The sequence below is a fragment of the Plectropomus leopardus genome, chromosome 3 (genome assembly GCF_026936395.1).
Source record: "Plectropomus leopardus strain MGB_pleo_1.0 chromosome 3, ASM2693639v1, whole genome shotgun sequence".
NCBI classification, from domain to species: domain Eukaryota; kingdom Metazoa; phylum Chordata; class Actinopteri; order Perciformes; family Serranidae; genus Plectropomus; species Plectropomus leopardus.
This window is the reverse complement of record NC_142178.1, coordinates 26,226,104-26,240,332: the sequence shown is the minus strand read 5'-3', so window position 1 is coordinate 26,240,332 and position 14,229 is coordinate 26,226,104. Positions and strand designations below refer to the sequence as shown.

At 38.4% G+C, this 14,229-nt stretch overlaps 1 protein-coding gene across 1 annotated transcript; it reads left to right on the top strand.

The window, feature by feature from the left end:
• The first annotated feature begins 275 nt into the window (after positions 1 to 275).
• LOC121941967 (polyunsaturated fatty acid lipoxygenase ALOX15B-like) lies at positions 276 to 11,476 on the top strand. The gene is made up of 15 exons (XM_088075967.1): positions 276 to 378; positions 544 to 721; positions 1,154 to 1,358; positions 1,517 to 1,598; positions 1,896 to 2,018; positions 4,352 to 4,455; positions 4,779 to 4,945; positions 5,100 to 5,243; positions 5,592 to 5,795; positions 6,118 to 6,204; positions 7,401 to 7,570; positions 8,152 to 8,273; positions 8,390 to 8,490; positions 9,721 to 9,891; positions 10,095 to 11,476. Exons 2-15 carry the CDS (start codon positions 569 to 571, stop codon positions 10,272 to 10,274), a joined length of 2,013 nt encoding a protein of 670 aa, XP_087932093.1. The 5' UTR covers positions 276 to 378; positions 544 to 568; the 3' UTR covers positions 10,275 to 11,476.
• Positions 11,477 to 14,229: the final 2,753 nt, after the last annotated feature.

Here is a 14,229-nt window from a genome sequence, read left to right as displayed (position 1 = left end):
GCTTTTATAATCTCTGACTGAAACAATGAAGATTAAATCAGTTATCATGTCTGACAAATCTGGATGAGCTGTGATGGTAAACACTTTTTCTTTTTCTCTTGTGATGTTGTCACTATTCACTGTGGAAAACCTGGTTTCTCTTTATTACATGAACTATCGCAGTGTGGAAAAAACTAAGAAACAAACTAACGTCTTGATCGTCTTCCTGTTGGCTCTCAACTGCAGTAAATGTTCATACATGTCCAACATTCCACCTGCAGATCTGTTCCTCCTGACTGGACACACCCCAAAAACTGTATGCACAAAAACAGGAAACAGTGGGGATTGCTTTTATCAAAACAGGAGTTCATCGGAGGAACTTCTTGGTCTCATTTAGTGGTAAGAAATGTGCTTTTAAGTTATTTCAGTTAGAAAAGTATTGACTGTGGTTGAGAAGTGGGAAATGACAAATTTACTGAAAAAAATTAAGTTAACTTTAACTTCTTCAAGTTATATTTAATTTGCAAGTGCTAAGAAAGGTAATTATTATTCTCTCTCCACCAGGATTCTTCTGCTTTCCAGAGTGAATATGGTGACTTATAAAGTGACTGTATCCACTGGTAATCTAGCTGGTGCCACCACTGTAAACAATGTCTTCATTAAGCTGGTGGGCACAGAAGGGGAGAGTGACCGCAAGTGGCTCATGGGCTTAAAAGGAGCTTCATCCTTCATGAGAGGAGTAGTAAGTCTGAAATATCCCTCTCTATATTTGAATACATTACCTTTACCATTACCATTAAATACCTTATTATATTATTTTATGTAATGAGATTATATTGTATATTTTTATTTTGTCCAACTTTCTACATTCTGACTACATTTCTACATTTGGATACAGCTCAGTTCTTGGTTATAAATGTGCTTTTTCTTAATCTCTTGTTTGCTGTCCTGGCTTCATAATATTTGTTTTCTTTCTCTATCTCTTCCTGTTTTTTAAAGGGAGCACATGAAGCTGTCCAATATATATGATGCAGTTGTACTTGCATTATTCTTGTAATTTTTAGGCTTTATCCATGTGATTGGCTGCAATTTATGTAGGCTGCTTTGGATAAAAGCATGATCTAAAGAAATGTAAGATTTAGATGTTTACAAACCATCTCTGTTATTACTCCAGGTCTCTAGTTTTAGCGTGTCCTGCCCTGTCTCCATTGGAAAGCTGATTCTGATAGAGCTAGACAAAAAACAGCTCCCACTGTTCCCGGAAGACTCTTGGTTTCCTGCCAAGGTGGAAGTGAAATCCCCTGAGGGAGACACCTACAACTTTCCCATATACCGCTGGATCACTGACAGTGAGGTGCACCGCTTCAGAGAGGGAACAGGTTTGTGGAAATTTGCCTGTCTGACATCCTGTATGTTGTTTATTGACCACAGATGACACAAGAGAGACATGTTCTGCAAGATGGACTACAAGGAGGCTGGAGTAGATTTATGTAAACATACAAACAATTATAAAGTTGTTGTGTTTTTTTTCCTTAAGCTCTGAGAGTCTTCGAAGACAGCCATCATCTTGGCAGGTACAGCAGGCAGCAGGAACTGACTCAACGTGAGAAAGACTATCGGTGAGAACTCAGAGCTTATACACGTTTTAATTTTATGCATCCCAAAATAACATGCATCCAAACCTCCTCCACCTTTTGTTAAATATATTCATGATAAATAATGGTAAATTAAACAACACATAACACTGTCACATGGGCGAGGGTTTATTGAACTCAGTAATACTATATGTTGCAAAATTGCTATATAAAATAAATGAATTCACGCCATGTAAATAATGCTTGATTAAAACTGTGGACACACTGGTATCTAGACTGTACAAAGTTCCTCACCACTCTGTTGGTCTATATTTTTCTCAGCTGGGATAAGTATGAAGAGGGAATACCCCACTGCATGAAGGCAGACAACGCTCAATCTTTGCCTTGTGAGGTTCGCTTCTCCTTCACCAAGACCACAGAGTTCTTCTTCACTGCATCAACTGGGTGAGATCCTGAAATTTTCTCAGACAATAGCTTTTATATTGTGTCTCACTATAGGAAAGCCTCCTTGGTGACCTTGTCAAGAGCTCAGTTTGCTGGAACTAGTGACACCTTTGTCAGCAGGAGATGGGAACCTTATCCTATATACTATTAGACTGGTAAAGCATCAGTTTCATCCAAAAACCTCTTTTTGCTTTGCAGAGAAGCTTGTCAACAGTTGTGTTATTGGTTGCTAAGCTAAACTTTCCACTGACTTGAGTGCTTGTTTCCAGGTGTACAGTTGCATACTAGTTTTACTTTTATCTTGGGAAGTAGCACTGACAAGTTTATTCACTATGCTGTAAGCTACTTCATCACTGGCTAGCCTGGCAGGCTAGCCAAAGAACATGCTAACAGGGGAGAGACCCACTCATAAGTGAAGAAGCTGCGCTGCAGGAAGAAGCGGATGGATCCATGAGCTTGGCTGTTACACCTGGATTGAGCTGGGCAGAGGCACATGCCCAGTCCCTACCCCCTGTTTCACATGAGGCAGATGGGGAATGCAAGAGCATGGCTGCTGCTCATGCCTTCCAAGAAGGAGATGAGGACGATGATGAGGAAGAGTTGGACAACTTGGAAACAACCTTTTCAGTCGTTTTCCCTGTGTCTTGACATGCAGGACGTGCAAGCACACAGCTACCAGGCTTAGCATTCCACGACCTATCATTCAATCACAAGTAAAATCTCAGTTTGGCTGAAAGACACTGCCAAAAGTGAAAAAGATGGAGAAGCAAGGGTTACCTCCAGTTATACACACTGACACACAGACTGATAATTTGGAGCATTGTGCACCTGCAGTCACTTAAAGCAACTCATTTACCAGACATGCTGAATTATGAGGCAGATCTGTTGTCCAAAGCCAACCCAGTATGCAGACTGGAGGCTTTGGCCCATGGAGTTGGTGAACCAGATTTGATTATGTTTCTGTCAGGCAACCACGGGCTTCAATGCAACTTTGGAGATTGCTTGGTGCCCTCTATTCTTCCCTCTGCATGATCACAAAGCCTCATTGAGGCTGGATCGGCTTGCTTGCTTGCTTGACCCTTCTTTTTGAATTTTACCCAACTGGTTCTCTAACTCTGGTAAGTGAAAGACGATGGTCTAACTATGATCCTGGTAGCCCTGCATTGGCCAGAGAAGCACTGGTAAACACTGGTGTAGCGGAAAGACAGTGAGTTAACACCTTAAGTGTGTTGATTCATGAAGAGTGCATAATGTATATTGCCTATTTCTTGGCTACTTGCCCATTTGTGGGATCTTTCTGCTGTATTAAATGTTCTCTCATACCCCTTTAAACTTCTTGGACAGTAAAGTTGAAAATGCTGCCCTTGAAGATAGTCATATTGCTTGTTTTAGCCTCGGCTTTGCACATAGGTATGATCCATGCAATCTACTGTATATGCATCAGGCATATAAACTGTTCTCCATGGTAAATACTAAGGTCAGTATGCAACCTAGAACAGCCTTTTCCCCTACATTATTTCCAGTTCTTGCACTGAAACATTTTTGGAGAGAACCCAGGTTTTTAGGCAGGGTGACCAGTTAAATGTGTCTTGTGTAAAACCACACGTGAGAAAAGCCTGTGTCCAAGCATGATCTCTCCCACTGGATAGTAGGGGCCATTGCTCTAGCTTTATCAAGCAAGAGACTTCAGCCTCCCACTTGCCTTCTTTTTGAGGTGCTGCAGGGGACAGTTGTCATCTTTACAGGCATGTTTGGCAATCTGAGAGTCAGTTTTTTCCCATAGTGAGACATGAAACTAATGCTTTGAAAGAGAACTTAAGAATATGGATATAACTTGGGTTCCCCGATTAGCATAAATTAGGATCTCAAAAGGTCACTGTCTTGTTTTGGAAGCTATGAAGATGTAATCTTGTTTTAAACAACGGCTGACACTACGTCAGCCTAATTATACTGGGAGGTCTCCATTCCTTTTCTGACATAGACATCATTAGTGCCAGCCAATTAGGGCTGGCGTAATGTTATCTGAGCCTCTGATGAGGTCATGCAGGAAGCGTTTCCACCGTGAGACACTCACTCATGCTAATCTGAGGACCAGAGTTGTATCCATAACCTTATATTTTTCTTACTCCAAATAATATGACTCAAAATACATGTTCTGCTGTGTGAGTTAAAGTATTGTCTGCTGTGTGCTTGCTTATGCAGTTTTTCTGAAGTGCACTCACACGGTTAAGTCCTCAAATTCTGTCACAAATCTATTTACCCATTTAAATATTTACACGCATAGAAAAAAAATCTGTCATCATAATAAAATAAACTCTGTTTTTATTGTGTAGGCTGACTGAGCTGCAACTTAAAGGACTATCTAGTTGCAAGAAGAAGTGGACTAATATTGATGCTATCAATCGGGTTTTCTGCTGCAAACGGACTGATATATCAGGTACTATCATAGTAGTTTATTAAAGTATAATAAATATTATTTATGCATAGTAGTGCCTTGAACTATATTAATTCAATTATTCAACCGTATTCCGTTCTAACACTACTGAATGCTGAATAGTCCATTGGCTTTCTACTTGGCTCATTTAATGGGAAAAAATGTACGCTTCTAATCATGTAGAAGTTTCCTAATTTTAGACTCATGTACCACATCCTTTCCCATTTTCCAGTTTCACATACATTAAACAGTTAAACAGTGGGAGAGTAAGATTTTCTAGCCCAAAGTTTGAAACCCATCAGGGTTTAACTCTGTTCTTTTTTCAGATTATGTCCAGAAACATTGGAAGGAGGATGCCTTTTTCGGCTACCAGTATCTAAATGGTGTCAACCCCATGTTGATCCGACGTTGTTCAACCCTGCCTGGTAACTTTCCTGTCACTGACGACATGGTCTTCCTCCGTGGTAAATGTAGCTTGGCAGATGAAATGAAGGTGACTGTTTTGACGTTGATTGATCTTAGTACCGATTGCTTAATTTATGAACTGCATGTTGAACTTACATGTTCACTTGATTTATGCAATAGTCTATGCACACTGTAAGCATGTGAGTTCAATAACTCCTCACCTTCACTAAAATTTCAAACAGAACGGCAACATATTCTTGTGTGACTACAAGCAGTTGGATGGACTGAAAACAAACACCATCAATGGGAAGAAGCAGTACTTGATGGCTCCACTTGTCCTTTTCCACAAAACATCCGATGATAAACTGATGCCAATTGCTATTCAGGTGAGATTAGCACTCAAATAAAGCTAATAGCGAAGTTTTAAATGAGAGTATTAACTATTATTTACTGAGTATTGACTATCATACAAAGGTGTAGGTTCCCTTGTGACAGGAAACAAACAACATTGTTGGAAATGTTTTTCGCGCAATTAACTGGATTCTTTGCCATACCATAACACCTAGATGACAGCTACGAATTCTCTTTGCTATGAAAGAAAAAGTTCCTCCCATAGCCATATTAGGTCAAGCCAATCGCAGTAAATTCCGAAATATTATTGACAAATAGTAGAGTAGTAGTAGTGGTATTGGTTGAATTAATTGAATGAACCACACCCCCGCCTTCTCCTGCAGCTGAAACAGACTCCAGCAGATGATAACCCTATCTTCTTTCCTACTGATTCTGAGTATGACTGGTTGATGGCCAAGATATTTGTGAGAAGTGCAGATTTCCAAGAGCATCAACTCAATGTTCATCTGCTGCGCACTCATCTGCTGGCTGAAGTGTTTGCAGTTTCACTGCTGCGCAACGTTCCCATGGTGCATCCACTGTACAAGGTACATGAAGGGAAACACTGAAATTACAATAGTAGTAGCTACTGATTTTAATCAACTCATCTCTCAACTCCAAAGATGTAGCGGGATCAAAGACTAATGTAATTTCTACCTTCAAATCTACCTTCTACCTTCTGCCTTGTAAATTTTTATGTTGCACTTCTTTCAACTTGATGATTTTTATTATCTTCCAAAATTGATGGATCATAATGTTTTAGTTTATGTATATGTTCAAGTATTTCAACCAGCTAAATGTTACAGAAGCATCAAGATTTATGACTGCGATAACATGTTATAGTGTGACTGGGTTTCTCCTTTTCTTCAGCTCCTGGTGCCTCACACTCGCTACACTCTGCAGATCAACTTTTTAGCTCGAATTGCTCTAATATCCAAGACTGGGGTTTTCACACAGGTAAGAAAACCCTACATACTTTTTTGTTCATTAATTAAACAACGACATAATGCAAGAAGCAATACAATCCCTTATTTTTGTTTGACTTACAGTTTGTTCTGATTTTGTTACTGCCCACTGATTTCTTCGATTCACCGATAAAGTCTTATATTTGCTCTTCTCTTAGATAAGAGACATTTTTTATGAGTGGTTGAGAGCATTTTAACCAAGATAAGATGAAAACAACATTTTTTTACAGTTCACAAGTTGTCCAACAGGAGAAAAAAATGTTTTAAACTTGAAGAGCATGAAAAGTGCATGAAAAGGATATAATCAAATTTAGATGAATTTAGAGTTATTATAATGATTGGTTTACCAAATTTTTGAACTAAAGAAATATTATATTAATTATATTAATATACTTGGTCCATTAATCCCATTTACTGTAATTACAATTACTGTGCATCCGTCTGCTGACCAGTGGTGGAATGTAACAAAGTACATTTACTAATGTAGCATACTTAAGAACAAATTTGAGGTACTTTTACTTTACTTGAGTATTTTAATCTCATGCAACTTTCTTCTACTATACCTTGGAAGGAAATATTAACGCCAACATTATAATTTCATAATTTTAGTTAGTAGTTGCTTTACAAATCCAGATTTTTTTCACACAAATACTATGATACTATGAAACTATGAAATGATTAGTTGATTAATTAGAAAGAGCTTTTCCTTTTCATTATTGTAATTATTTTTGATTTATCATATTGATTTAAAATTTTCTGCATTTTCAACATTTTACTACAGCAGAACTTCTTCTTCTTCTTCTTTTCTTCTTTCAGCCTTTTTTGGAGGCACCTTTCCAATTGTTGTACATGTGCCAGTGTCTTTGCACAAACACCACACATGCCCTCACATAGTATTTAGGGGTGTTACCTATGCAAACATGTTACTAAAGATCAAGTGGCATTCATCACTCAGCACACCTGGATAAGAGCAGATTTGGATGGCTGAGAGTGTTTGCCGCACCTGGAGTTGACTTCTCTTACACAGTTTTTGTCTAAATGTATTCTCTCTTCTAAATCAGGAAGAGAGAGTAAAGGGGAAACATGAGCGAAATCTACGAGAATGTTGCTGCATGAGGCCCAATGGTTTTTTTCTGTTTATGTAAGTTACATTATTTGTCTCTCACTCTGTTCCTTTCTGTTTGCTAGTTTGCAGCCTCTGGTGGAGAGGGTATGAAGACACTCCTAAAGAGATCACTGTCCTCAATGACCTACAGGTCCCTCTGCATACCTGACGACATTGCGGAGCGTGGACTGAAGGATGTGCCAAACTTCCACTACAGGGATGATGGACTCAAACTTTGGGATATCATCCATAGGTAGTATAGATGTCCTGGCAAATAAGAAGAAAACTTGCTAGTTGTTGTTCTCTTTAACAGCTGATTCTCTGAAGGGTTTCTTTTGTCATGGCTGCTGTTTACCAAGAAAAAGTTTCTGTATGTTACTCACAGTAAAACCATTAATTATCATTTTTATACAATGCTTGTGTATTGCTTATTATAAAAGAGATATAATGTGTTAAATGATATGATTTAGAGGTGTTGGTTGGCATAGATTTGACATTTAAAGCAAGCCAGGCTAGCTGTCTCCCCCTGTTTCCAGTCTTTATGTTATGTTAACCTAATTTCCCACCAGCTGTAGCTCCATACTTATACAGAGATATGAGAGTTGTATTGATCTTGTCATTTTACTCTCCACAGAGAAGCAAACTGGTAAGCTAGGTTAACAAGAATGTCAAACTACCCTTGTAAAGTTGTTTAATCTACGGCGCATATTGCATCAGATTCTTATTCATAAATTAATTTTATAGATAAAAAAATTCTTACTACTGCGGTGCATATGAAAAATGCATAATTCAACTAGGAATGTGTTTTACAGAACTTATCCACATTTCTGAAAGGTTTGTGCAGGGAGTGCTCAGCTTCTACTACAAGAATGACGCTGAGGTCCAGCAAGATTCTGAACTGCAGCAGTGGATTTCAGACATTTTTGAGCATGGATTTCTCGCCCAAGCATGCACAGGTGGGCTTTATTGAGAGGCTCTGCCTTAATAATGAGAAATGTGCACATTTACATCAACCTTTAATTTGCTCATCTAGTCCTCTTCAGTTAATAGTTTTTTTCCCTCTAATTTTAAGGAATTCCACAGAGCTTCACCACTGTGGCTGAAATGGTCAAGTTTGTCACCATGGTGATCTTCACTTGCTCGGGAAAGCACTCAGCTGTGAACACTGGACAGGTGAAGCCTTTTAATACATTAGAATGATCAACTATAATGTTGCAGTATTTCTGGAAATTGTTCATGAGGTTATGTAGTTTTTGTTTGAATTGGAAAGACATAGATGAATGCTGGCATTGAGGATGACTTTTTGGATTGTTTGCAAGCATTTAACAGACAAGTGTACAGCCACGCTAGCAGGTGTATGAGGCTGCACTTTGGCACAGTGATGCTTTGAGCTGAATGAAACAAATTCCATCACACTTATGATGATAAGGGTGACTTCTGGCAATTGTTTACTGAGATCACAATCTCAGTTTATCATGTTAATGCAAACATTAGCAAAATACACAAGGCTGATGGGAATGTCAGTAGTCACACAGGTGGTGATAAACCAAAGTATTCCACAAATACAATTTTGGATTTGCTGGATAAAAAGTCAGAGGTTTGCCAAAGTTATCACAGTTTATCCTGAGGTCAGCTTGCATGTCTCAGCAAAACTGAATGTCATTCCAGGTGAAATTTTCTCTTGAAAAACAGATTAATATGACATGGTTTCAGAAAGTATAATCAGCTATTTGGGAATTATTAATTCATTGGTTTTAACACATACCTTTCACTGAAACTTTTAGACATCGTCAGTATGTTACCTGGGGTCTCAGGGAGGTCTTCAACATAAGACACTCTGATTCAGGCTACCCACTTGGGAGTGATTAGTCTGCAGCTTGTGTCCAAGTGACTTGTGCCATCCACAGATCACCTGTTAATCCACAGACAACTGGACACTTTTTCTAAGGCATATGTGGTGTTCTCCTGCTGTACAGCCCCAAACTCCAAGCAGCTCAAGTACTCTGCAGAGTGACTAACCTGCAAAGTCTCTGCACTACCTTGAGTGGCTCACTATGGGTCCTCCATCCCAGGCTGCAGCAAAGCCTTTGGGACAGTGTGGGTTGACTCTGGACCTAGCTCCTTATGCTGTGGAGGACCTGACCTGTGCCTTGCATTACTTGCATCCCCTTCTAGGGTTAGGGTTTTTTTTTTTTTTTTTTGCAAACTGTACTTGTAATAGTTATTTCATTAATGAAATATATTTCATTGTGTGTATTTTGTTCATCTTGTTTTTTTTTTCTTATTTTGTATATTCTGTTGTGGGAGCTGCAGATTTGAATGCTAATCCTCACTGTATTAGTTGACATGGCGTGGCTTAAAAAAGAGTTCATCAGTTATCTGTCAATCATTCATTTGTTACAGTATGACTATGGTGGCTGGATGCCCAACACTCCCATCTCCCTGCAACTTCCTCCACCAACCACAAAGGGGACAACAAGTGAGGCCACAATGCTCCAGACATTCCCTGATGTCAACATAACAGTAAAGGGCATGTCCACCCTGTGGCTACTTAGCAAGCAGTCCTCTGATTTTGTAAGTGCCCAAGGCTTCATGAAAAACAACATCATATTTATGATCATGTTGTGTAAAATAGGTTAAAATGTTATTAGAGCCAAAATACCTTCTTTGAGCAACTGCAAAGAAATTCTCTTCACTTCCTACAACATATCTCATTGCCAATAGTATGATAAGCATTTGAATTTAAGTAAATTCATCTTCTTAATTAATTTCATCAGGTGCCTCTTGGCCAGTACCCAGAGGACCATTTCAGTGAGGAGATTCCTTGCAAGCGGATAAAGGATTTTCAAGGAGATCTTGAAGTGTTAAGTGCAATCATCAAAGCCAGAAACAACAGTCTGGACATTCCATACACATACATGGATCCAAAGATGCTGGAAAACAGCGTGGCCATTTGAACATTAGAAGCTGTGAGCTCCTCAGCTGTCGGCCAAATTCAGCTTCATACTAAAAACAGAGAGAAAGGGAAGAACTGTATGTTCTGTTTTAACCATAGACTGTATAAATAATGGACATAGCTACCATGTCTATGGAGTCTATAGAGATTCACTCTGTTGGAGCCAGCCTCAAGTGTCCATTCGGAGATATGGAGATTTTGACACTCCCACATTATCTTAATTTTTCAGCCTCTGAGGTTGCCGCTTACTTTTAACTGATAAATTTCTGCATGAGGTAGTTGTTTGCTAAGCTGTGATTTTGATATGCCCAGATTGAATCTAACTGTGGTAAAAATGCATAGTTTTTTTAAATCCATATCCAAAATCTTCCAATTAATTTGTCAATGAATATATACAAGGCAAAAAAGAATACAATTTAAATTACACAATTTGATAGTGCTGCTTTGAGAAGTTTCTTTTAAATATATGTGTCTCTTATGGGCGAAATGTCATAATTTGTGGTTATCTGCCCTCACTGGACTATTTTATTTTTTCTTTGTCAAAACAAGCATAATTGGATCAATTAATATCATGTTATAATTGCTATAATGATACTATCTGGTTTATTTTGGATAAACCGTTTGTTTTGTTGTTGTTTTAGCATTTATTCAGAACCAATATTTTTAATTGACTGTGATGGTCTCACAGCTAGTTGTTGGTTTATCTTTATCAAATGAACTAGGGCTGCTTTAAGACATCATCATTTGCATCATTTTCCTGTTGTTTTGAAAGTGCAGTAAATGGTCATACATTTCCAGTATTCCATCACCAGATGGGTATTGCATTGGATACTCCCAAAAGGATAACTTTTACTGTAAGTTCACCAAAGCAACTTTTTGGTCTCATTAACAGGGAAGCATGAAAGCTGAGAATGGCAGTGCTTGCTATTTGTTGTTTTTTTTTTAATACTAAAGAGGGACACCTCAGGTGAATGGGGTAATTTTTAACAAACAGATACCACAGCTAAACTTCCCCAGTTAATTACTCACACTAAGACAATTATTGTTTTTTTTTTTTATTACAAGGCCTATCTATCTATCTATCTATCTATCTATCTATCTATATGTGTAAAACATATTTTATACTAAATTACTCTCAAGAATTACACATTAATGAATGAATCAGTAGTGGTCATTTTTGCCAAATAAAGGTACTAAAATTTCTCTCTGCACTTATGTTATTTGCAATGACTGCAGAATTATGCCATCCCCGATGTGCATAAGTACCACTTCAGATGCAAAGAATTGACTCAATTCTAACCAAATTGTATTTTTAATTTGTAACTGTGCCTGCATTTGTGCTTGCAGTGCATGTGTACACAAACAGAGCAGAGAGTCTCTTTCACCTTCTCTTTGTCTGTTTCCAGAAGTCTACATTTTCTGTGTTGTGCTCCACCTGTTTTGGAAAGCTGGTGCTGATGAGGTTGAAAAAAACCCTCTTCCACTTTTCCCAGAAGATGCCTGCTTTCCCTGTAAGGTGAAAGTGAAGTCCCCATACAGAGGAACCTACAACCTTCCCATCTGCTGCTAGATTGCTGACAGCGAGGCTCATGTGTTCAGAGAAAGGACAGGTATGTTTTGTTGTTTACACATCCATTGCCCTTCAAAAATAATAGCAGAAAGGGGTAATAATTCTTGCTTTCTTTGTCTTAGCTCTAAGAATCTTTGATGACAGCCTTAATCTCTGCAAGTACAGTAGAGAGAAGAAGCTTGAACTGAGTCTGTTAATTGGACAAAGGACATTGGCTTTATGTTCTCCTTTGAAATGTGTTAACATTGAAATTTTATTTATAGCACCATCATGTAGACTCCCTTCGTAAAAAAAAAAAAAAAAAAAAAAAACATCCCACAAAGTGCATCTTTAATGATTATGTTCAATTATTCGGTAATCAAAATTTAGCTTCCTTCTCCTGCCGTTGAAGCACTTTCTACTGGACGACAGCACCATTTTCTTTCCTAATGATTTTGAGCACACTCATCTGCTGGCTGAAGTGTTTGCTGTGTCACTGCTGCGTAACATGTCCAGGAGGCATCCACTAGAGTTAACTAAAGGGAGAATACTGATTTTACTATAGTTATAATTTTTTCAACTTGCTGATTTTTGTTTCTGCCAAAGTTGACAAATGAAGCATCAAGATATTTGACTAAGAGTTTTCACACAGGTAAAAAAAAAATTTAAAAAAAAGACCAGCACAGTCATTCATTATACTGTACACAACTTCTATTTTTCAGAATCATGTACAGTATTTGTCTCTCACTATATTCTTAACATACTTGGTTGTACCTATTTGCAGCTTCTGGTGGCAAAGGTATGATAACACTCCTGAAGATTACTATCCTCAATGACCTACAGCTTCCTCTGCATACCAGACAACATTGCTGAGCGTGGGCTGAAGGATGTGCAGAACTTATTCTACAGGGATGATGGACTCAAACTTTGGGATATTATCCACAGGCAGGGCTGACTCTAGCCATTTTGGTGTCCTAGGCGAGACCCAATTGCAGTACATCAGTTATTTCTTAGTTGTGATTACTCATTTATAAAATAAAAGAGGATGCACCACAATTAAACAGGAACACATGCCCTACAAAATGAGTTATTATGTGTCCATATTGGTCAGCTAATTTCAACACAATGTCTAACATACTTAGAGGGTAGAAAGAGCAGCACTAAGCAGCAGCAATTAACTATATAAACTACTGGCTTGACATTCAGATGATTCATAAACATCCCTCAATTCTTAGCAGCTGTCAAGGCATCATATTATTATCTAGTTTTGCTAGATAATAATGGAGTGTCTTCAAATGACATATACCTCTGTATTTGGCTCTGAAGGCAACTGAAGTTTGAAACCTTTTGTTATGTAAAAAAAAAAAGGGGGGTTGGGGAGTCAATGGAAAGTCAATGTAAAAGTGCATTCAAACTTATGCATTGACACAAATGACACGGCAGCGATTTTCTCCCACGCCGCTTTTCTCTCCTTAGCTGCTGCAACTGTGTTACTTTTTTCTCTAAATATGGGCTCATATTTGCCATAGGCATCATGAGGACCTCTAGCTCCAATGGGGTAAAGTAGCTTGGTTTTGTTTTTTAGCGGTTGCCATGGTGAATCGAGGTATCTGGGCTCCATTGATGATGGCTTTTTATTGAGGTCGTGCACGCGCTAAATTCAGGGTGGAGTAAATAAACTCAAAAGTTCAGGGTTAGACTCACTTTGTTAAACCTCCTTTCTGGAATATCCCCCAGTACACAAGAATGAATGATGTTATTGTCACGGGGCTCAAATTAAAACCTCGATCGTTTGCACGGGCACTGAACACTAACCACGATGGGGAGCCAGGTGACTTAGTTTCTGACTCAGTTGAGCAACAAGTGGCAGCCTTTCCACAGTCTAAGGGCATCGAGATGGACTGTAACAACACTGAAGCATGTCATCCTCTGCCCCGAGAAACAGCAACGACAAACCGGCCATAATAATGAGGTTTGTTAACAGAAAACACAAAACTGCACTACTGAAGCAAGGAAGGAAGCAAAAGGGAAGCGACGTCTACATGAACGGACACCTAACAAAAGGTGACACTAATATTGCCAGGAAAGCACGATTCATGAAGAAACTCAAGAACACGTGGACCATTAACCGCAAAAGTATTCATTAAACCAAACGGACCACCGGATCAGCCAAAGTGCTGATGATAAAAGACATCGAGGAACTGGACAAATTTCAATGAGGATCTCCGTGGGCTGTAAGGTAACTGGAAACAGAAGTGATCAAATACTCAATACACAAACATGCCACACTGGAGGAAATCGTTCATCTACACTGAGACATAATATACATATAACACAGTATATATATATATATATATATATATATATATATATATATATATATATATATATATATATATATATATGT